We start from the raw sequence: 23,643 nt of genomic DNA, 5'->3' as shown, positions 1-23,643 counted from the left end.
GTCCACAACTAGACTGCAAGACAAACCTGCTCTTAACGTGCACCTTTGTTTCCCCACTTTTAGAATGGGAAAATGACAAGGTTTAAAGACAGAAGGAGAGAAGACATGAAAGAGAGAAAGAAAGATTTGTCTGACACTGGAACCAAACAGCGACATTGAGCGGCAATTACAGACGATTTCTGTAGCTGAGCGGTGGCTAAGGGGTAATTACACAAGCATGGAAAGGCACAGCAGGAGGAACGCTCACACACTCATTGTGTGCGTTACTGTGTGTCCGCGTGTGTTGAGTGCAGGTAAACGGACTGCTGTCGCTCCGACTGGTACGTGAGGACGCTGTTCAGGAGTCAATTTACTGTCCGTCTAACCTCATCACCACAAGGTTCACAAATACACCCTCACATCGAGTATCAGGGAAATATAAAACAGCTTTTCAACAACAAACACAAACAGGGCGCCTGTGGGACATTTTCAGGTCAGTGCCACTGATTACAGCATAAATGTCTGAATTAACACACAATACTCACATACCAGTACACATTCAATAGAACCACGAGAAAAACAGGCCTGCAGCTGAGAAAATAAAATGTCATTATTTATTCACCCACATGCCATGCCAATCACATATGACCGACTTCTGTGAAATATTAATTATGAGCAATGTTCTGGTTCCCACAATGTGGGATTGGCTGTGCAAGCTCTAATAAGGGCACAAAAAAGTATTGAAGAATTAAATCGTAAAAGAAAAGTACTCTACACAACTCATGCACACAATTCTGAAGGCTTACGTATATTCAGATTTGTATTTGCCCTGCCAATATATTAGCAACATATAAAATCATACACATATATACACAATCAATCAATACAAAGTTGCAATTTATTGTAATTTTAAGCAACTGTAGCTTGAAATGTTTGTAGGATAGGATATATAACAATTAACCACTTTATTCAGCATTAAAATCTATCAAAAGTGACTGTGAAAAAGTGAAAAATTCAAATGATCAATGTTCTCACAAAAAATATTTAACAGCACAACTGTTTTCAACATTGATTGAGCAGCAAATCAGCATATTAGAATGATTTCTGAAGGATCATGTGACACTAAAGACTGGAGTAATGGTTGCTGGAAATTCAGCTTTGCCATCACAGGAATTTGTCTGTAAAATACAGAAATTACTTTATATTTTACAATATTTATGTCTTACTGTATTTTTGAGCATAAGAGACTTACATTCATGTTCTGTCATAACATACAATGGGTAAAGAATCAGCCCCCCTCCCACCTCCTTTGCAGCCTGAAATGAAGATGGACACAGTTTTTTTTTTTCCAGCTTTATTTACTCAGTGCAAATTATAACATATAACAGTGAAAGATATAACACCAACATGTCAAAAATACAAACAACAACAGAGAATCAACCAGGATGGTGTTATTTGGATGGTAAGCTGGATTGGATTGGTGCCAGACATATTGTTCGGTGTTGAGGCCAAATAATTAATTTTAGTCTCATCTGCCTCGGAATCTTCAGGGTGCGTTTTGGCAAAGCTCAGCAGTGAGGCCTTTCTCGAGGAGTAGCTTTTTTCTTCTTTGTCTTAAATTCCTGCAGCAGCTTCACAATTGCTGTAAGCCTCTTGGTCACCTCTCTGACCAGTTTCCTTCTGGCTCTTTTATCCAGTGTGGAGTGACATCCTGATCCAGGGTCTGTCTGTGCCCAATGAAATCAGTTTTATTTTTTCCCAAATTCTATTTTTTTTGTTCCATTTTTTCTTTTCTGGATCTAATTTTTTTCCTGTTTTAACTCCATTTTAATGGTTAAATTAAATTGTATTGATCAAAAATAATGTTTAATTAATTAAAATCATAAAACTTATACATTTTCACATCAGTTTATTAAAAGTTTAACAAAAATGACATGTTTAGGGCCCTATGAAATGTTTGATTTTTTCTTCACCATATGTTTTATTGTTACCTAATTCTGTGTTTTAGCATGCCTAATCATTTAAATGCATAAAAACAACTTAATTCATTTAAAACAATTCTTAAAATAGCCTTATGAAATGTTTTTTTCCCTTGGAAATTCTGTTGTGTATTTAAATTTTTCTGGTTATCAAATGAAGGCAACAATTATTTAATTTATCTTTTAATTATTGAAAATGAAGCAAACTTGTTTTTGTTTTTTTAAAGGGGGATTTACTGTTAAAAATAAAACATGGAAGAAATGTTGTGTGATTATTCCTTAAAAAGGGACTGGGGACGGACTGATTATTGCAAATGCAGATCCTGTGTACTGTGTTCTGGTTAAACAATTTTAATTATTTATTTTTTGCTAAGGTTTGCATTTGGTGGTGTTTTCTTAATGTCAGCTTTCCTAAAAATATATCCTATTGCTAAAATAAGAAATATCCAACTATATTGCCTTACAGTATCACAGTGTATCGCAATATATTGTGTCGCAACCCCTATATCGCAGCGGAGCTTCTGGCCCGAAAGTGGAAATGCAGCGCTACTTTGGCCTCGTGGTACAGGCCCGAGGCTATTAGCCCCGCCCGGCCCATTTTAAGCCCTGGCTCGCACTGGCCCGACAGTGGAAAAGCTTTTCAAGTTTTTCTCTGATGCCTCCAAAAAGAACACATCTCCCTCTTGCTCACATGCACAACACAAAACATACAGCATACGCTTGGCCACACTAATACAGCCTCTAAATGTGCACAGACATCAAATCGTACAGTGCACTCAAAGAGACAGACAGACAGATGAATAACTGCTCAGAAAAAGCAAACAGCCCTACACACTCTGTACAACGAATTGAAAGTTTTCTTCTTGTCGTCAGGTGTCAGCGAGTGCATACGTGCTTGTAGGTGGTAGACGTGTTCCGTGCACCGCTGTGATTGTTGACAGATGCCCATTGAAGCTATTGTACAGAACGGTCAGTTGCCTTGTGTGTACACCTGTGTGTGTTCAGCCAAACCTCCCACTCTCCATTTCTCTCTCTCTCTCTTTTTACATGCTATCCATTTCATTCATCCTCCCACTCTCTTCATCCCCCACCTTTCTCTTCAACTGGCTTATATAAATCTACCCTATTCACAACAGACTCTCATCCTTTACTTAAGCAACACGGGTGATAATGATGGTGCCCAGCATCCAACACACAACTGATACATACTTTGCTTTACTCTTTGAATAATAAATAAATAAATAAACCGTAATTAAACCTGGAACATGGAAAATTGTATTTCTTTGCAGTTTTGATTGCTTACAAACAATTTTTTTTGGATCTTCAGAAGTCTTTTATACACACCAATGCTACATTTAATCAATTTTGTGGCCAAAAAAAAAAAAAAACGTAACACTGTGAACAAGCCTTCAGCAACTTTAAATGCATGAAGCATATAGCTTTTTGTCTCCTGAGAGCCGGTTTCTCTTAAAGGTTTGGTTTTTTTAATCTGTTAGCTTTCTCCACAAGAGGTGAGCTAATGAAATTAAGTTCAATTAACATTCAGACTCACTCCCACCAGCTGGCAAAAGGAGAAAACACGAGTCATGCAACAACAAAGAAATATTTCTGTAAATAATATTTAAAATACACATTTTAAGAGATGAATTAGATGATTTTAAATTAATAAGAATACTAACTTTGTTTTCTCCATGTAATATGGTTTATTTAGAAAGACAAAATGTAAAAATATAAATACATGAAACATTTTGAATGGAATCAGCCACAATAGCTGTTGAGTTGAAATTATGATTCCTCCGTACTTTTAAACCATTTCAGAGAAAATATACAAAGAGATATCATGAAAAGGCTGAAAAACATCAAGATCTATATTTTTAGCTGCAGTATATTGGCCAGTTGTACTCTTGCTCACACACAGCGGCTGAGTTCAGTGGTCAGATGCTGTAGTGAGAGCCTTCAGAGCAATGGCCAGTAATCGAATCATCTGGCACATGTCAGAGAGATTAGTGTTAGGGTATAGGGTAGCAGTCCCCGCAAGGCATGTGCACACACACAAACAGCATCAGAGAGCTCTAGCGATTAATAGAAAAAAATAACAGAGACGCGAAACAAAGGGTGCTTAGATCGATCCGCTGAAGTGGATGCATAGGGGATTTTATTAGGAACTGACTAAAACAGAAGTGAACTATAGATTTCAAAAGTCAAATAACAAATCTTATCTCAATTCCACAATTTTTTATTTATTTATTCTTAAACGAGAAATAACATCTTTCTTGGAAAAATGCATATTTTTTTCTGTAAAGTATATATGCTCACACCACACAGAAACACTTACATATCATCTAAAAAGAAATCTTAATTTCGAATAACTTTTTTTTCTTCCTTGAAGTAAACTTATATTGTAAAATTGATGTTTAGATATTTTTCCCATTTCAAAAGAACTAACTAATTAGAAAAATCGTTTTTTGCAATGACCTGGCTTACAGCTGATCAACTGAAATCGATGATTAATACAAAACTAATAAACATATTTGTCTTTTGAATAAAGGGATGTGACTTTTAACATCCGTAAAGGTTCTTAATGTTTTTTTCTTCCCTTCAGAGCTACAACAAAACTGCGAGGATTCATAACTTCAGATAAAGTGAAAACATTTATTCTCAATTATCTCACGAGTAACAGGGTTAAAAATTAAGCAGTGGAAATGTTATGTCAAGAAATTTCAGAGCTTGACGAAAACTCAATTTGAAAATGTCTGACAGCCAAAGCTGGCAGGAAGTGAGGATAATTAAGCAGGAAGTGTTGCTGTGGATTAATGTGTTTTATATTAAGTTGGCTGATTTGAGTCACATGTGGCATAATAACTAATGGCGGGGGGGAATATCGTCAACACTGCCCTTTTCCAACACTCGGCTAATTCAATCACTCTTCTTCATTTCGCCCTTTCCTCCAATCCATGCAAATTAACAAAACACTGCTTCACACATAGTTACACAACCATGACATGAGGCTATAATTTACAACATCTACCATATCCAGTTCTGACTCCGAGTTTTGAGTTAGAGGGAGACAACCAAATATAAAATATCATAAAAATCTTATATAAAATCTACCACAGATCTGCGGATTCCAAATCAAATTTTAGTGCTAAACATATATTTTGAAAAACAAAAAAAGCCTTTATTTAGTGAAACCCTCCATCATGGGTTCAGCAAGTTGCACGAATTGCTTCTCATTTTTTTCCCTGACGAACCTATTCCAGGAATCACTCTGATTTGCACACATTTGTTCAAAGCTGGGATGAATGCAGTTGCGTCTCATCACGGACGGGCTGAATTTTCATGCTGCCGCGACGTTTTTGTGATAGGAGGAGGCTTTTCAGAGAGTGCCACACAAAAGGGAGCGTTGTTATGGAGACGGGGGACATTCAAAAACAAGACCCTTCTCATCCCCTCATTTGCAATTGTTCACAGAGACCAGAGCGTTCTTTAACGCCGGTCCAAGTTGGTTCCGTTTTTAGCACCTTCATTGTTATCCAGATGCTCAGAAACTGTCCCCTCATCTACATGGACGCACCCCCAGTTTAACCCCCACGTGTGAAAGGTAGAACGAGGATGGCCCAATGAAAGATGGAAGGGAAGAAGGGGATGGGGGGGGGGGCAAGAGTGTGCCCTTATCACTCTGGCATTTTATTTGTCATTTTCATTCTCTCAGCTTAAACTGAGTCAGTTACTTAAAAGTGCAGTTTCAAACGTCCCTTTCCCCATGCAATCGACAGCTGTCTGATACAGGCAAAAGATTCATGGCTTTATAACACTTTCAACAGCAGCTCTATATTCAACAGGTGACATTTTGCTTCAAAGAGTGATGGACTGATCTAAACTATAGCACCCGGCTCTAATCTGACTGCAAGCAATGAATGCTCCTCCAAATACACGTGTTAACTCTGTCCGTCCGTTAATATCAGTTTCAGCTGTCAGCCGTGAGCAGGAAGACATCACCTTTAGATTACCATGAAATAAAACTACTGTTTGCCCACCCAGCCATCACTTGACAATAACTGCTCCAGTAACAGAAACAGTAGGAGAATGAAAAAGGGAGGAAAAAAGGGACAGTAAATACTTTAAAAAAGCAAGGAATGAAGGAGGAAAAAGGAAATGAAGGAAGAAAAAGATTAAGGAAATACAGTAAATAACTAAAGGACTAAAAATGAAGGGGGACACAGGAAAGGAAATTAAAATAAAGGAAAAAGACTTAAGAAATAAAGGAAGTTCACAAATGGAGAATACGAAAGTTTATGAACATTTAGGAAAGTTTAGGAAAGGAAACGAAGAAAATCAATTCAAAGGAGTAAGAAAATGATGAAAAAAGGGAAATAAGTAAAGTAAAAAGAAGTGTAGTAGCAAAGAAAAGGAAATGAAGGAACAAGGAAAGAAAGGAAAAACAGAAAGGGGAAAATGGGAAAGTATACGAGGGGAGAGGAAAGGACATAAAAGATGAAAATAAGGAAAAGAAAAGAAGAAAATAATAAAGGAAATGGAAAACCAAGGAAGGAATTGTGGAAAAAGCTAATCAAAGCAAAGAAGAAAAGCTATAATGTAAATAAAGCTTTAAAATGTTAAGAGACTCATGTTTATCTCTGCAGCTCTCTCTTTCTCTCTTCAATCTTTTTATTTCCAGAAGAGGTGCCCAGCCAAGCAGAGAGCAGCAATAAACTGCATTAAAATGAGATTTAGTGGCAATATACTTCAGACTGCATCAAATCGTAACGGCACAGACAAAGAGCAGCTGGCCTGTCAGACACCACACTACAGACAATAATTAGCTCAAAATACAGCAGCAGCTGACTGCAGGCAATACATACTTCAGAACAAAGTTAAAGACACCTGGCCCTGACTCTGAACACTCGGCTGGGAGAAGAAGAAGAACTGACTGAGAGAGGTTAAGAGTCATGCTGCGCTGAATAAAGCCAAGGAGGTTTCTCCATACATCACCTTGCAAAATGCTGCTCTAATGGATCAGAACATTTTTTACCACTTTGCAAAATAATGCGGTCCTTTAGATTCAAATCTTTGCGGCTGTGAAAAGTGCATCTGTCTTTGTCTCAAGACAGAAATCCATTAAATTCATCTGCAAAATATTGATTTATTGGAAATGATCCAGACTGTTACAACATTTCTGTTATCTGTTGCAACTTGCGTCATCTTATAAACATATAAAAACGACTCTATTTGTGTGTTCACATGCTGCGTTTTCTGTTGTGGAGGGTGGAGCTGAGGTTCATTTAGTGATGGGGCTGGAACATCCAGAAATGAGTGTTCGCGTCTGTGGCGTTGGTAATACACCCATCACACACTCCGTCATGCACAGGGACGGCTGTCAAATTAGTTTGATCATCATCATTGGCACACAGAGCAAAATCAATTTTAAAAAAGCCTGGAAAACTGTTTTAATGATAGACCCTGAATTATATGTAAGACTTCCTTAGGCACTGAAGAAAAGAGAATGCTTTTATTATAAATTAACCATATAATTTAAATTATATAATTCTATAATTTATAAAAAATATATATAATATATAAATATTTATAAAGCAAAAATATTTATAGTTACACATTAAATTCTAAAATGTACCTTGAATTTTATTTTATTTTATATTTTTTTTGATACTAACACTGCATCAGAGTGGCCTGAAAGCCAGTCCTCGGGTGGTGGGGGGTTCTGCGGATGAAACAGTCATCTTAGAGCCATTATGGGAGATGTTTGTATCTGAATAAGCTAGGATGAATAGATCCGAACTGATATCCTGACAAAGCAGGTATACAGAGGGTTATTTGTCTTTGGTTTAAATAAGATTTTAATCTAGGTGGGCAAATGGAAACACACAAACATGACAACTGGATAACACACACACAACACAAATTAAAGGCAAAATTGAGTCCAAGTGTGTGTCTAGAGGAAATTCAACAGCAAACATCACAAACATGTTATAAAAGCTATATAGACATAACAGGACTTCAAATATAAAAGAGACAAACTCAAATGAGCAAAAGGCATGCCAATCATCTAAAAAAAAAATAATAATAATAATTGAAGGAAAGGCAATGAAAGCCACTGATCTGTTTTAAACAACATCACGTCTCTCTAAACAACGATGACGGAAAAATACCAGTGACAGAGCTAGATTCCCATAACACACACTGACTTATACATGCACACACACACAAACAAACACAGCACACACACCCCCTGCAGCGCTCGATGGTGTTATTTAGATTGTAAGGAACTCACACAGACCATATTTTGAAAAACGAGGACATTGTGTTATTCTCAGAGAAATGTCGAACACGTTTCTGATGCATCTTGCATCTGGAATAACAACATCAGAGAATATTTCGCTGGAGCAAAAGCATGAGGACCACACAGAATCGTCCACACAGACGTTGATGTCAGGTTGTTAAGAGAAATGATCAGAACAGGTGTGCAAACTTACATCAGTTCAAACACTGAAACACTCACTCGCCGGTTGGCCTGTGAACTTCTGTGACCTTTCCAGCCATTTGCAAATACTGGATTAAAATTCCTTACTAATCATTTATGAATTTATTAAGAATCATTTTGCACTCTCAATTTCTAGAAAATATTTTACTGTTGATTTTATTTTAAAAATGCTTTTTTTTTTAATTATATTTATTTTTGCCCGTTGTGAGTGCAAATTATAAAATTATTACTTTTCATATATATATATATATATATATATATATATATATATATATATATATATATATATATACACATGTTTTAACATTATTAAAATCTCAGTAAACAGGCAAAATATATAAATGTTAAAAATCCTTTAAAATATTATAAAAGTATTACAATAATTTTTTATTATATTTGAAATGATGTTAATTATTATATCAACTCCCTTATATTTCAAGGCATTCTAATACCACAGAAACCTTAGAATAGCAAATGTTAAAAAAGGGTTTCTTTGCATGAAAAAGTCTTACGGTCTCTAACTTATCTAGATGACCACGTACACTGAGGTTTGCTGGAAATGGGCATCGGCGGGTGAGCGACTGCAGGGCGGTGCAGGTCGATGGTGAGAGCGGCTGGAACGGGCAGGAGATAAGAATAAATGAAAAGACCCCAGAGGCTCAGTATCACTTACGTATTACTGATAGCGGTGTTAGCCTCTCTGCACCAGAGGCGGAAGCTAAGAAAACATGCTTTAACACTTTACAGCGTTTAGATGGTGTTAAAAAACAATCCCCCAGCATGCACACAAAGAGTGCTACCATGCACATATTCTTTTGTGCACATACCATGGTTACACTCTGGAGTACCATGAAAATACCATGTATATGGACCATTGTACTTATAAGCATAGTGTGTTACATGTAAAATTAGTTTAAGGATATGGGGAACGTAATATAGAGAGGAAAGAGAGATCCAATGGAGTGAATGAAAAAGAGAAGGATGGGATGTTCATGGGAGAGAAAAGGAAAGAAAAACAATGACCTTTTCCAGATGATATTTGTACTAATCCTGTGTTTGAGTCCCTGCTGAGGTCTCTGAATCTGGGGGTCTGGGGGGAGCTGATAAACACAGGGTGAAACACACAGCGGCCAGTGTGCATCTGCATCTCCGTGCACAATTCTGTGTTTCAAATATCTGCACATTCATATGAGTGTCTACGCAAAGGCACACTTACACATGCATGCAGTTGCTCAAACACCGCTTGTCCTTGCTGATGGGATTGGTTAATGTAATATATGTAGAGTCATCAAGCATATGAACATGCTGTGTCAGTGCTGGTGCATGCCTGTTACAGTGATCCGATCTCTCACGAACACACGCAGGCTGGTTCATTGTGTTTCTTAATAAAGTAGAGTCTACAGTCAGCCGCACACAAAGAAATATATTCTAGTTTCAGTGCAGCTGTTCATTTCAGATGCATTATTTTACTTCTAAAAATCAGATAAAGTCAGATTAGTGAATTAATAAACAGTAAATAGATATAATAACTTCTATGTTACTGTATATACTACCCTTGCACAGCAAAGGCATTTATATTACAAAAGACTTCTATTTTCAATTGCTGTTCTTTCTATTCATCAAATAATCCTGAAAAGGGTATCAATATTTCAAATTTATATTAAAACATCAACACAACTAATTTCATCATTGTAAATAAATGTTTCTTAACAGAGTTAGTCGGTTTAACCAAAATCTGATATCATGGTTTGAGTAATTTGTTATGTCAAAATAATTAGTTAGTATACTCCATATAACAATGCGTTACTGGCTTTTTAGATATTCATTTCCAGTGAATTAAATACTTTACAAATGAACAGTGCTTCATCTCTTTTGATTATTTTCTTCTTCATTAGCAGCTTGTTCAGACACAAACAAAAAGGGGAAATGATTCATAAAGGAATGATGAGTCTGGCACTAGTGCAAAAACAGATCCATGTTATGCAACATATGCATTAAAAACAAAAGACTCATAGATTAATAGGTAACAGATTACAAATCACATTGGATGGACCTTTATAAAATAGGTAGTTGTGACCTCGCTTGGAAATGTAAACACAACCTACTCTTTCTACACCGGATGTGAGCTGGGTGCTGGATTTAACGGGATGAGAGACTAAATAAAACAATTAAAGCAATTTAAGTTGATATTTACTGACTGCGGTCATCTACTGCGTGGTGAAGTCGCAGATAGAAAAGGAAAAGGTTTTTGCCAAATATGAATTTGTTTAAATCAATAGTAATTAGATTGTGTTTGTCCTTCCTTCAAAAAGGAAGACAAACAGACATTTATAATAGAGGGAAAGAGACTACAGATTTATTATAGACACAAGCCACTTCATAAAGCTGCACATTTTGATGGATAAGCAATAAAGGAATAAACTGAAAATGTGCTTCGCCCAAACTACAAACTAAAGCACAACCAATATTATATTTATGTTCTGAGTCTAAATAACTCCTCATAGAGAAGAACAAATGAGCAACATCAACTCCCACCAAAATTAATAACAATATTACTCACATATTACTGTGCCATTTCTAATGTTCACAGAATGCCATAGAACGCCACGTAGCATCCCCAAACAACATCTACAAACCAAAGTCCTTTAAACCTGTACAGCTGTGCTGCACATCATTATCTCCCGTTTTTTACATTTGCAACACTAAAATCATAGCAAAAAACTACAGTTTAAATATAGCTGGATATTTACTGATTCATCTACCCATCCATGACTTTTGACCTGTCCTATAAACAACAGTGTGCATGCATGTGTGCTTGTGCATGTGTATTTATTAATGCATATCAAACATGCGTGTTTGTGCATGTGCGCAGCACAGTAAACCAGGCAGAGAGAAACACATGCAGCAGGACATGTAATGTGTACCTCTTTGATGGAGCTGCGAGTTTTTTCCCGCCATTCGTCAGAGCTGAGCTCTAGGGTGCAGTGAACATATGTCTCCCTTTCATATGAGCCAAGGATAAACAACCTGTAGAGAGAACACAGGAAAAAAAAAATATCATTTTCATTATTTTAAATGTACCGGTATATTTCAGTACATTATAAAAAATAACTAAATTATATACAATATTACTTTATATACAATAGCTGAATTGGACAAACAAAATGAAAAGGAAATAGTGTTTTAATACTGTGATCAAAAGAAATGAATAGCTTTGAAACCTGATCAACAGACAGTCAGTTCAAATGAGCGTTTATAAGCTACTACTGCCATCTGCTGGCTAAACATTATCATTACAAGCACTTAAAAGAAAAGAACCATTATGGCTATAAAAAATACATTCACACTACCATTCAAAAGTTTGAGATTAGTTCGATTTTTTTTTAATAAATAAATTCATTTTTTTAAACTTTTAAAATTGATCGCAAATACATTCATTACAAAAGATTTCTATTTCAAATAAATGCTGTTCCGTTTATTCTTCAAAACTTAAAATAAATGTATAATAATAATATCATATTAAATTAATAATCTATGCATTTATTTTAAATTGCAATAAAATTTCACAATATTACTGTTCTCTTGTATTGTTGCTCAAATAAATGCAACCTTGGTGAGCATAAGAGTCAACAACAAAATCCTTTTGAATGGTAGTATAAATGAATTACAAAATATAAAAATATAATATGCAAGAACAGATGTATAGGATTATTAGTGAGTTTTTAGTACCAAATTGTATTTGCTTTCTGTGTTTTGCTTAAAAACGTGATACTTTCTCCATTAAAACAAATAAATATATATATTTTTTTTTTTTTCAGATTTGTAATTAAAGCAGTGATGCCAATCCTGCTCCTGGAGGGCATCCTTCCTGTAAACTAAAAGCTCCTAAATCCTAAGCAACCAAAACCCAAAAGGCCCTCCAGAAGCATGACTGGTCCACTGTTGCCCTCTGTTGGTGAAAAAGCCACAGCACAGTTGAGACAAACTTTCCCAAGCTCTAAACTTACTGCTACATGGAAGGACCTAGTGTACAGCCTACAAATAGTGTGTGTGTGTGTGAGTGTGTGTGTGAGAGTGTGTGTGTGAGAGTGTGTGTGTGAGAGTGTACACATCAGAGCTGAGCTGGGTTTGTAATTGTCAAAGGCTCTGCATTATTAATAGAAAGCCCATTACAAACACAATTGAAGTCAGTTACTAATCTGACAAAGACACAATAGAAAGAAGAATACAGCTTTTGTTGCATTGTGTGTGTGTGTTCTCAAACACAACAGCTTGCAACCAGGCCATTTCAAATGTTACTGGCTTAGAATGTTATGGCTGTCTTTGAGTTTTGTGTCCCAAAAGAATAAAAAAAGAAACAGCAGTGTACAAACCTGAATACACACATATAATTCCAGACTCTTTATATGAATGTTTTTGTAAGTTTTATATGTGCTACTACTTTGAAGAACAACGTATATGAGGAAAGAGAATTAAAGAAAACAAAAGGCAGGTGTAAAAGCACTTATTGAATAGAGGCTAGCGGTACAAAATTAATTTAATATCCCTGATCGGAAATAACACTGAATATTGCACAAGAGACACATGACAAGCTGTGCTTATTCAACTGTGCATGACAGTTTCCCATATTTTTAATTTTAGATTACTATTTCCTTAATTTAATGCTCACTTAAAGTGAGCACTCCATTTCTTAAACAGATTAACAATTAATGTTTCCCAAATCTCAAAATTAATATGAATTTCCCATACCATACATTACAATGTTATGATGCCTAAATTCACTTAAAATACAGCATTAAAATAACGTTTTTATTTTTTATCCCATAATATAAACGACCATCTGCTTACAGTGGCCAGCATTTTAATGACAGTGCATTATTAATATTATTATGCCCTATTGTTGCTTACTAACCTTCCAAAAAATGAAAGGTTAAGTAAATGTTGATTGTGTCACGCACAGCAACAGAAGTCTGCCCTACCTGCTACATTCAACAAGTGTGACACGCAGACGCCCCTCCACCAATAGAGTCTCTCGGATGGAGATGTCCAGGTCACATGATGACGCCAGCGGTGGCTGCACTTGGAAAGGAAAAAAGGGCTTGTACCTGTCAATCAAAAACAGATAAATTCATCAGACAACCAATAATAATGCTATCTTTACACACATTGAGGGCAAGATTTACTAAACAGGCCAATTTTGCATGATATCACATCCAGTTCATTTCCATAATGACCAATCTGCAAAGTAGTGCACTGCAAATCACCAGCTATCACAGTCATGTCAAATGGCTAACAGCTTTTTTGGGCAATAAATAATGGCACATTTTAATTGACAGTCGCAAACCTTATAAAATCAAATTGCATGCTTTATATACCCTGCTCCCTTAAATGTCTGAAAGGGAAAGTCCTACAAAGGCATATGCAAGAAGGTCACATGCAGAAACATGCCCTTTTCACTGCGTGTCTGTAGCAAATCTTGACAGAAGTTGAAGCCCAAAAGAGGGGTTGCGCTGGCACAAGCTGTTAGTAATTCTGGCTCCAAGTTCATTATTGCAAAACAGTAAGTCATGATTTGAATCATAAGGTAAATAGGAAATGTTTGCAAAGTCAGTGGTCATTTTGGGTTTGAGTAACCCATTCACTCTACCCTTACTGGAAAAAGAGTGTGTGTTTGGTCCTTCCACACAAAGACTTGATGGACAGAAGAGCAGATTCGGACTTTAGGCTCTTTCAGATCATGTAAATCATCAAGACAGGTAGGTTTCAAGCAAAACAAAAGTGAAAACTACAATGTAAAATGTCAAAAATCTTATGCCTTTGCTCAATATCTGATTTTCACTGTAGTTTTCCTAGTAACATCCAACGCAATATTAACTCAGCATGATAATCGGAGTATTATAAATTAAATAAAACAATCAAAAATGTATAACAGTTCATATAATTTAATTTTTTTAAGTTTAACCACGTCAGATAAAAATCTTTAGGTCCTAGTATTTTGTGACATATTCATGGAAACCCTTACATCATCAGTGTCAAAATATAATGAGTGACTTCACGTAATTCGGCTGTGAAACGCCCCGACTCATCATGTGAAGTCACTTTTTTCCCACTACAAAAAAAAACTCATGAAATGAAGAGAAAAGGATCCGAAAGTCAACAAGGAAAAAACTCATCTAGAGCTTCCTCCTCTTAATTTACCTGCTCCTTTAAGATGCTTTTAAAGAGTTTCCCCACATATTTATTTCCACCAAGTATTGAACTAAATCTTTTAGTAAAGGGAGATTCGAATTTCGGGGTTCTGTAGTGTGACAGATCATCCCATATTCGTGCCTGTGTTGCAAGTATGAACTTTCAACTTGTCTACGAGAAAGAATGTGTATGTCATGTGTTCAATCATTCAAGGCAGTCAAACCGGACTGAAATTAAGGAACTTTAAAAACACTATTTAATTATGCAGAATGCAGCAGCACTGATAGAGTTTAGCAGCATTGCTCTGACTCTGAGGAGAGCGGCCTGGTGCTATTTCAAGACTCTTTAATGCTATTAATAACCTGAGAGATTAGTGTTCCTAAAACAGGAGCCTTCCATACACAAAGCCCTCTGATTTGCCCTTGTGAGGTACAAAATATTATAAAACCTGTCAGTCTCAGATATTGCTTCATCAACCTTTTTCTGAAAACTCCAGACAGATCGATTTTTCGGCCTTATCGTCATACAAATTGCCATGGAAACAGGCTTAGGAAGGGACCATTTTCAAAAGCAATCATTAGGTTTATGCACGGACCACAGAATCTTCACACTATCATTGACAGACCACAGAGGGGACATAAGGACTTTATGAATGTTTACATTTAAATACACAAACTGTACCGATACCTAAACATTTCAGATCCGTGAAAACCTTGCTGGGGAAGTTGCTGAAATGTCCCTGAAAAAAAAAGAAAAGGAAAAGAAATCACATGCTTTCACAAAGAAGGTCGAAGTGAAATGAAACGCTCCTCCACACAACACAAACAGACAATTTTATTAACTTCTGTGTAAACACTAATGGGGCTTTCAGAAGCAAAATCCTGAGATTAAGGCATGATTTAGTGCAGTCACATGGACATAATGCTTTGCGGACCAAAAAAAAAGTCACACACACACAAAAAAATGCTTTAAATCAAAGATGACTGAAATGTATTAGTGACCACCCTTATGAACTAACTTAATAAAACTACCTAAAGTGCAATTCTGTGACAACCTTGATCTTTCACCCCAACTCTGTTTACCTGAAGACCCGGTTTACAACCATCTTTGATGATCCTTCTACAAGTGCTGGTTTTGGTAATTAAAACAAACTATTAAAATGTGTTTTTTTTAAACTAAGTTAATGTAAAATAAAAATATGAAATTAAAAAAAGTATGAAAATGAGAAATGCTGCCTTCCTGTTCAGACACCTCATGATGCAAAGCTCTAGGAACAAGATCCTGATCTAGTAACACTCTGATTGTGCCCCTTCCTCCCTCTCCATTTCCCCGCTGCTTAATTGCAGGACATGACTTCAGTTTGTTCCAGAGCAAACACAGGGCATGGAGCGCAGCCCTATCACTTACCATCAACACAGTTACAGGAACATAGCCAGCGTGCAGCATTAAAAATACAACACTCACTCACCTCACACAAAAATGTAATGCCTCAAGTCTGGACCCTGCAGTATACACCAAGCAGCTACATGCACACACATACACCAGCCTATAGTACAACAGCAATTATCCATTATACCAATCAACTATTCTAGTCAATGAACAAAGCAGTCTCTGTGTGGCTCTTCGTGTCGGTAGCTGAAGGAAATTCATCATGGATAAACCAACAACTCTTTAGCATGATAATGACAAAATTCTGTCAATATATATTCTCAAATCTCATCAACACTTCTGTAATTACTAGATATTTAACAACTAATGATGTTCTGGCACAACTGATGTCAAACTTGGGGTGGCATGTCTTGACACAGGATATACCCATGTTATTGTAGTATTATTTATCAAACTTATATAACATTTATTGCTATTATGAATTAACATTTATTTTTATGTTTTAATATTTTTCATTTTAGTTTATTTCAGTTTTTATTAAGTAGTTTTATTACTTCAGCTCAAACATTTCAATTTTAGTGGGTTGCCAAGGCAAATGTTTTTTCACACATTATTCATCCAATAAAATAATTATTTCGGCTTACAAACATTAAACATTTTTAACAGTTTTAGTTAATCGTAAGAGATCTTCAGTGAATAACACCTTAAACATAGTTGTATGGAGCACATTTATGATACTTTTCTTGTATCAATATCACTATTCTGGTCACTATATAATTTTATTGTATCGAAGAGAGCAGTTTGAACTTTTTATATATATATATATCTTCTTAATAAAATTAAAAAATCATACCAGCCTGGAATGAACTGACAGTGAGTGAATGATGAGAGAACGATGACATGACAAATTATTTTGGTAAACTATTCCCTTTAAAACACTAACTTTATGGCTCTCTTAGTATGAGAAAATTAGTGGGAAGATTGTTTCATGGTCTTATCTTTACAATAGCATCCTGTGTACCTTTCACTATAGCATACAGAAGATATTCTTCAAGGGGATGAACTTTACTGAACTGAATTGAAGAACACTTAACCTGTGTGGCAGAATGCTTCGCTGTTTAAAGTGCTTTCAAGGGTTTCCAGCAGAAGTGTGAGAATACTTGTGGTAAGCAGCTCTCAGGGAAAAAGGCCAACAGATGACTATCGACTGAAGGCCTTATTCTGATCCCCATCTATCTTACACTGTACTCTTGAGGTGTTAAGTGTAAGCCGTAAAAATAAATGTTTTAAAACCTTTCCCATTTTAATCCATTAATCAAATTGCACAATAATTTAATTCGATAACAGATTTTGAGATTTCCACCATATCTGCAAAATATTTCAGAATCCACAGGACATTCCTTGGTTAACTACAAAAATACACGCGCATTTTATGCAGACACACACAAACATTCACACGCATACCTCAATTTATATATGACTGACTTCAGTCATTTAATATCATTAACAATCCATAATTATAAGGGATAAATGCATAATTTACATAATGCAACAAATATATTTTTATACATTATAGTTCTCATTCATGCTTAATCATCGTCTAACAGTCATTGGTAGAGTTAAAACAGTCTATAAGAGTTATATAATAAGAGATGCGTGCAATAAAGTTGATGTGAGCCACACAAACACATCTGCTGTGTCTTTGACTGGAGATGTGCTGCTGACCGGATTAAAACCCACTCATATCACCAGCACCTGTCTAAATATCTCATATTCACCACAGCCAGGTCACTGAGGACAAACCAAATCAGCTTTGCTTTTATGTGCTGCAGGTATGACTTTGCCAATCGGGTGAAAGCGCTAGGAGCTTACCGTGTGTGTTCTGCGAAATGTGCCTGTACACTGCACGTGTAAGCACTGCAGAATGAGTATTTTATTTGATAACAGCCATGAATTACTATAAAATAGTTATCAGGAAATGGAAACCATTCAAGAAGAACCATTACAAACTTTGTCAAAAAATATAATTTACATTAGGAATGCACAATTTGAGTACCATACTGACTTTGGCTTTATCAATAATTTTTTACATAATTTATTACTTTTTGCATGCTAAATTAATGTTTAGGTGACCTTCAAACACTCCTTTAATCTTAAAAAAAACAAAAAAAAACATTAATAATGGAAAAAAATGTAGCCTTTAGCAAATCTCAAGATGCACATTATAATGCTGGGATGCCTAAATGTACTTGCAGTTTTTAGTGATTTTTGTATTTTAATTATTTAGACAAAATAGTACAAGCTATTTATTGATTATGTCACAACATTGGATTCTATGCATCAACCAGAATTTTTATACACAGTCCTAATTTGCACAAATTTGTGAAGAAGAGAGTATTTTCAGGCCTGAGTACAAAAGCAGCTAAACTCATCATACTTGTATTTTCCCAGGAGTTTTTGTGATGTAATAAAGTGACAGTAATTACAAAATGTGATCATTTTCTCTAGTCTCTGATGTTCTACACAAAAAGAGAGCATTAGAGGGCAAAAATAAAGGGATTTCATCCCAGCTGAACTTTGGCCAGACTGTATTTGCAAATGTACACAGAAGGTCCTTCCCTGCAAGTTTACACTTCGAGATATGAGGATCAATCACCTAAGAGGTCAGATGAAACATGGCTGAGTTGCATTTTGATGTCACAGAGCCATTTGGCTTGGGACACGTAACTATTTTTTAAAATGCACTGATGAGGCTTTCTCTAAGTCTACAAAGAGAAAGAGAAATAACATGTGTATTGTGAGGTGGGGGTGTAAAAGAAGTATTTGTAAGCGGGTACAAATGGAAGTGCAGATGTTTTCTGAAGAGCACTTATGTAAGTGGACTTTAATAGAGAGAGAAAAAAGACAGAATGAGGTGTAAGTTTCCATCATGGTCAAGTCTGATGATCTGAGACGGCCGCAGTGCACACTGCATAGCCACAGAATGAGGAACTGAGTCACTGATAGATCACTCGAGGAAGTCCTTTTCAATGTGCCGACTAAGGAGAAAGGGCATAGTTAACTAGGCAAAACTTATATATGTCTCCTTTTCATTATCTGGCTGATAATTCATAAATAGCTGATATATTTAATTTCTTTACTATCTTGTCTAAATTCAAAAACACTAAAAACTAAAGTCAGTCACTTTAAACACCAGCAAATTTAGTCATCACAATATTACAATGTACATTTTGAAAAATGGATATTCATTTTAAGATTTGCTAATAATTATATTTAACAGTGTTACTGGCTTTTAAGTTTAACTTAGAGTGCTGGAAGGTAACTTAAAGGTAATAATAGTGGACACAAAGCAAATATACATAAAACAAAATAATTAACTGATTAAAAAAATCTAATACTGACTAATAGCCAAAATGGTATATTGTGCATCCCTAATATATATTAGATTTTATGAAAAAAAAAAAAAAAATTCTCAGGATTGCATTCCTGTAACTCAAGAAGTATTACAGATTTCTTAATATCGTTTTAGATTCTGGTTCTCAAACTCTTCTTTTGGTATCTTTATTTTAAAATGCTCCATGAGTAAACTGGTCAGTTGTTCAAATTTTCAGTAGAGGTTTGCCGATCCGATACTCAGTATATATCTCCTCCTCTCAGCAATTTAAAGAGGAATGTCTGAAGAACGAATAATAGTGAAACTAGTAATGTATCTGGTTTCCCTCTAACAAAACAACTGAACAAAACACGCCTCTCCAAGTTTACAAGTCTTTAATTCAACAAGTGTTAAAGATATCTTAATGTCCTTTTAGATTCTTGTTCTTATGAAACTTCTTTTTTCCCCAAGACTTCATTTTAAGGCCCAATATGATTTAGTCTCTCATATATCGGGAAGGATATAGAAGAATATTAAAATTTCTTGAATACTTTTAGAGTTCCAGCCATGCAAACTTTGGAAAAATAATATTTATGGCAATGAAGTATGCTGCAATTGTGTTGATAGAAAATCACTGGGTACATTTCTAGTTTCAACATTATTTGTTCTTCAGATATTCCTCCTTAAAAAAATTAAGTATCAGCAGTATGCAAAATTACCCACATTCGGTTTTTGAACATTGCAAATGTGTACAACTGTCCAGTTTACTCATGGAGCTAGGGGTGCTCCGATCACGATCGGCCGATCGTTAATGCGCATCTCGTCAGTAAAGCCGGTTTTCTAGTCAGCGGTTAATTCCATCAGGTGCGTGATTTCACATAGAGCAGCTGTTACTACACAGAGCCGTTGTTAACTGAGAAGAAGCGCCAATAAACGCTGAAAATTAACGTGATTTGCGCATCTTCTCTATTAACAACGGCTCTGTGTAGTAACAGCTGCTCTATGTGAAATCACGCACCTGATGGAATTAACCGCTGACTAGAAAACCGGCTTTACTGACGAGATGCGCATTAACGATCGGCCGATCGTGATCGGAGCACCCCTACATGGAGCCGCATTAAGATCGCCATATTTCTGGGATTGAACCATCAAGGGCATTTAAAATAGTTTGTTAAGAACCAGAATCTAAAAGGATATTAAAATATATTTAATACAGCCATGCAAACTTGAGGCACAAAAAAAACACAAGATGTGCTTTTTGCCATTTTTAAATGGTCACCATTAGGATAAAATGAAACTAATATTGCCAAATTTCAACAGATTTTACTAAAAGACCTACCAATCTCTGTGTAAAAATAAAGTATTTTTACACCCCTGTAAATTGGCTCCAAATATCAGGTAAAAATTGTCATTTTGACCTGCCTCTACATCATAGTGGATTACTCAGAAAATTTACATCGGTGACATTTAATATTTTTGCTGTCATAACTATACATGTTTGCCTTTCTACAGAAAATAAAAATAAAACAAATCTACCAAATCTAAATTTTGAGCCCGGGACATCTGGTTGATTTGACACAGAATAACCCAATTAAATATCCATTATCGGCTGGTATGTATGCAACCCATTTTAAAACGCAATCACTATTTACCAATATGGTACCAATATTGTGCAACCATATGCGAAATAGAGTAATGGTTATTTTACAGACAAAACAACATAGCTTTTCACATCGATATCCACTTAATGTGCTAAAGGTGCCTCAAACTACATCTATCAAACATCTGATACCAATTTTTGAGAAAAAGAAATGTGTTGTTGTATTAAAGTGTATGGTCATGTTAGCTTCACAGGCTATTTAGTGGCAGAAACAGATTAAATATCAAATGTGTCCATCTTACAAAACAAGTCCTTAAAAGTTTGTCCTGACAAACAATGCTGTCTCTCATAACATCAAAAATTGGCCATTGCAGCCAACGGAGTCCTTACAATATTGACATTTTGGTGGTTCTTCGTCCTTCCTTCAATAAATACCCATGATTCGCAAACACTATGTGTCCTTAATCCTGAAAGTAAAGCCAGCCAATCAGATCTGGAGCTGGGGATTTCAGTCAGCTCTTGTCATACTCATACGCACACAAAAATAGCATCTCACTTCAAATCTAGATTACTAGTTAATCATGACACATCAATTCCTGTTCGCTCTGAATGTGAAGAAGCCGCAAGTCGACAGTTTCAAACAAGTGCTCTGACAGTTTCTCTAGCAAGGGGCATTTAAAAAGTCAAACTCCATCACTGTCACACGGATAGATCGAACGTTGTGCTTTTTTCTACTGAGAATGTGTTTCTCTAATGCCTCTGAGGAACTGGACCATTACATCAGCACAGTCAGGAAAAGTTGTCCCGATCTTCGCTCAAGGGCATGCAGCTGATAGGGGTCTATCAGTAACTCTTTGTACAGATCACCTGCCAACTGGGACTGTACTGACCCAAACATACAGACTGAGTCGCTCCATCTTCGAGAACAGAAGGTGTCATTAAACACCTATCAATAACAGCTAGACACGCAAACACACCAGACGTGACATCAACAGGTGTAACCGGAGAACAGTACGGATTAGAGATCACAAAAACTGTCTCGCACCATTATATATCAAACATCTACAACATCTGAGAACATCATTCATAATTTATTTGAGATAGCAGAACTGCTAATGATGGGGAGGGAGAAACCTTCACAATTACATCTCTAATCACAACATCCTGAGACGCGGCAATGCCTGAAGAACAGGTAAATGGACATAAACAACAAATGCTCATTTCTGACTCTCAAGGTTTGGCCATCTGTGACATGGAGCCCATCCAGGATGCACCAGAGATGATGTCATACAGTCCTGGGTTTTTTAAATACCCCCCCAGGTACACAGTACAGGACTCCTGTACACTGAATAGCTTGTAATAAACCTTTCCATAGTTCATTTAGACTATAGTACTTCAGGTATTACTCAGCATTTAACAGTCAAGCCACTGTGGGTTATAAACTAATGCTTTTCTTTACACACATTGTCTCCAAATATATTATAGACCGTTCATGCCACAGCAGTGCAGAAGGCAATTTCACTTTAAATAGAGTTAAGACCTTCCATTGTCCTGCCTTTAAGGACTGTTAAGATCTACATGTGGACAAAGGAGCAACGAAAATTTACGTTGATTCACCTTTCAGTGCAAATGCAGAGTTTATGTAAAATGTGCAATAGTCTAAACATCAGACAATGAACGTTCTTCTATTCTGCATTTTACTTATATTGGGGGGGGGGGAGTCACCAATATTTTTTCTAAAAAGAAAAATAATAAAACAATTGATTAAATTAATGAAGGCATAAATATATACATAAATGCTGTAATTTAAGAAAGAGGTTTCAGTGATTTTAGACATTGATATTTCTATTCAGAAAGAATACGTTTAAATGAAGACAATAAATACATTAATAATGTTACAATAAACTGAATAGTTTTCATATAAATGCTGTTCTTTTGAATCTTCTATTCATCAAATATCTAATCAAATAGGAAACAGCAGTATGGTAAGTATTCCAAAAAACAAAACCCGAAAACTTATTTTATCCGAGCCATTAATCATTTCAACTTTCACCAGAAGCACCACTATAATCACTAAGTCAAACTCTTTCTTCATCCTGGTGTCCCACAAAACGGCTATCTAAAATAAAGACAGCAAATCTATTAATTTATCGTGCCATATTTATTGCCATAAAAGCATTTCAACCTCACTACGTAAGCCTCCGGCAGTTTTGTCCACACACATACAATTGTCCAGTTCTGAACACCTCCTCCATCTGACTGTGACACTTTCATCCCACACACAGGGATGACTGAAACGGACTGTGGTCTGCCCACTTGTTTTGTCCCTGGGCCACGCTCGCTGTCTGCTTTTGAAACAAAGTTCCCACGGACACACTTGTTTAATAGAGAATATTGTCAGCGCCTTAATGTCACCTCTCGTGTCACAAATTAAACAGAGTACTTTTCATTTCAGCCCTAAGGCAAACACCATTAAACTCAGGGGCAGTAAAACATGACTTGTGCATGAATGCCACTTACATAAGAGGAAAAATCTCTCATCTCAAACACTAAACAAGTGATTGTGACTTTTGGGAAGCTGCCAATACTGAGAAAATTAATGTATCAGTTAATGTCTCACTTCATTGAGAAGTTC

General features: G+C 35.9%; 1 protein-coding gene across 1 annotated transcript in view; it reads right to left on the bottom strand.

Moving 5' to 3' along the window:
• LOC127933194 (PDZ domain-containing protein 8) overlaps positions 1-23,643 on the bottom strand; it is a 32,740-nt gene that overhangs the window by 5,760 nt on the left and 3,337 nt on the right. The window contains exons 2-3 of the mRNA XM_052529994.1: positions 13,437-13,562; positions 11,382-11,484 (exon numbers count right to left, since the gene is read on the bottom strand). Coding sequence (XP_052385954.1) covers positions 11,382-11,484; positions 13,437-13,562 — 229 coding nt within the window. The remainder of the gene's footprint in view (positions 1-11,381; positions 11,485-13,436; positions 13,563-23,643) is intronic.

This window comes from Carassius gibelio, chromosome A17 (genome assembly GCF_023724105.1).
Source record: "Carassius gibelio isolate Cgi1373 ecotype wild population from Czech Republic chromosome A17, carGib1.2-hapl.c, whole genome shotgun sequence".
Classification (NCBI taxonomy): Eukaryota; Metazoa; Chordata; class Actinopteri; order Cypriniformes; family Cyprinidae; genus Carassius; species Carassius gibelio.
The sequence above is the reverse complement of the archived record's forward strand: the minus strand, read 5'-3'. Positions and strand labels throughout refer to the sequence as shown.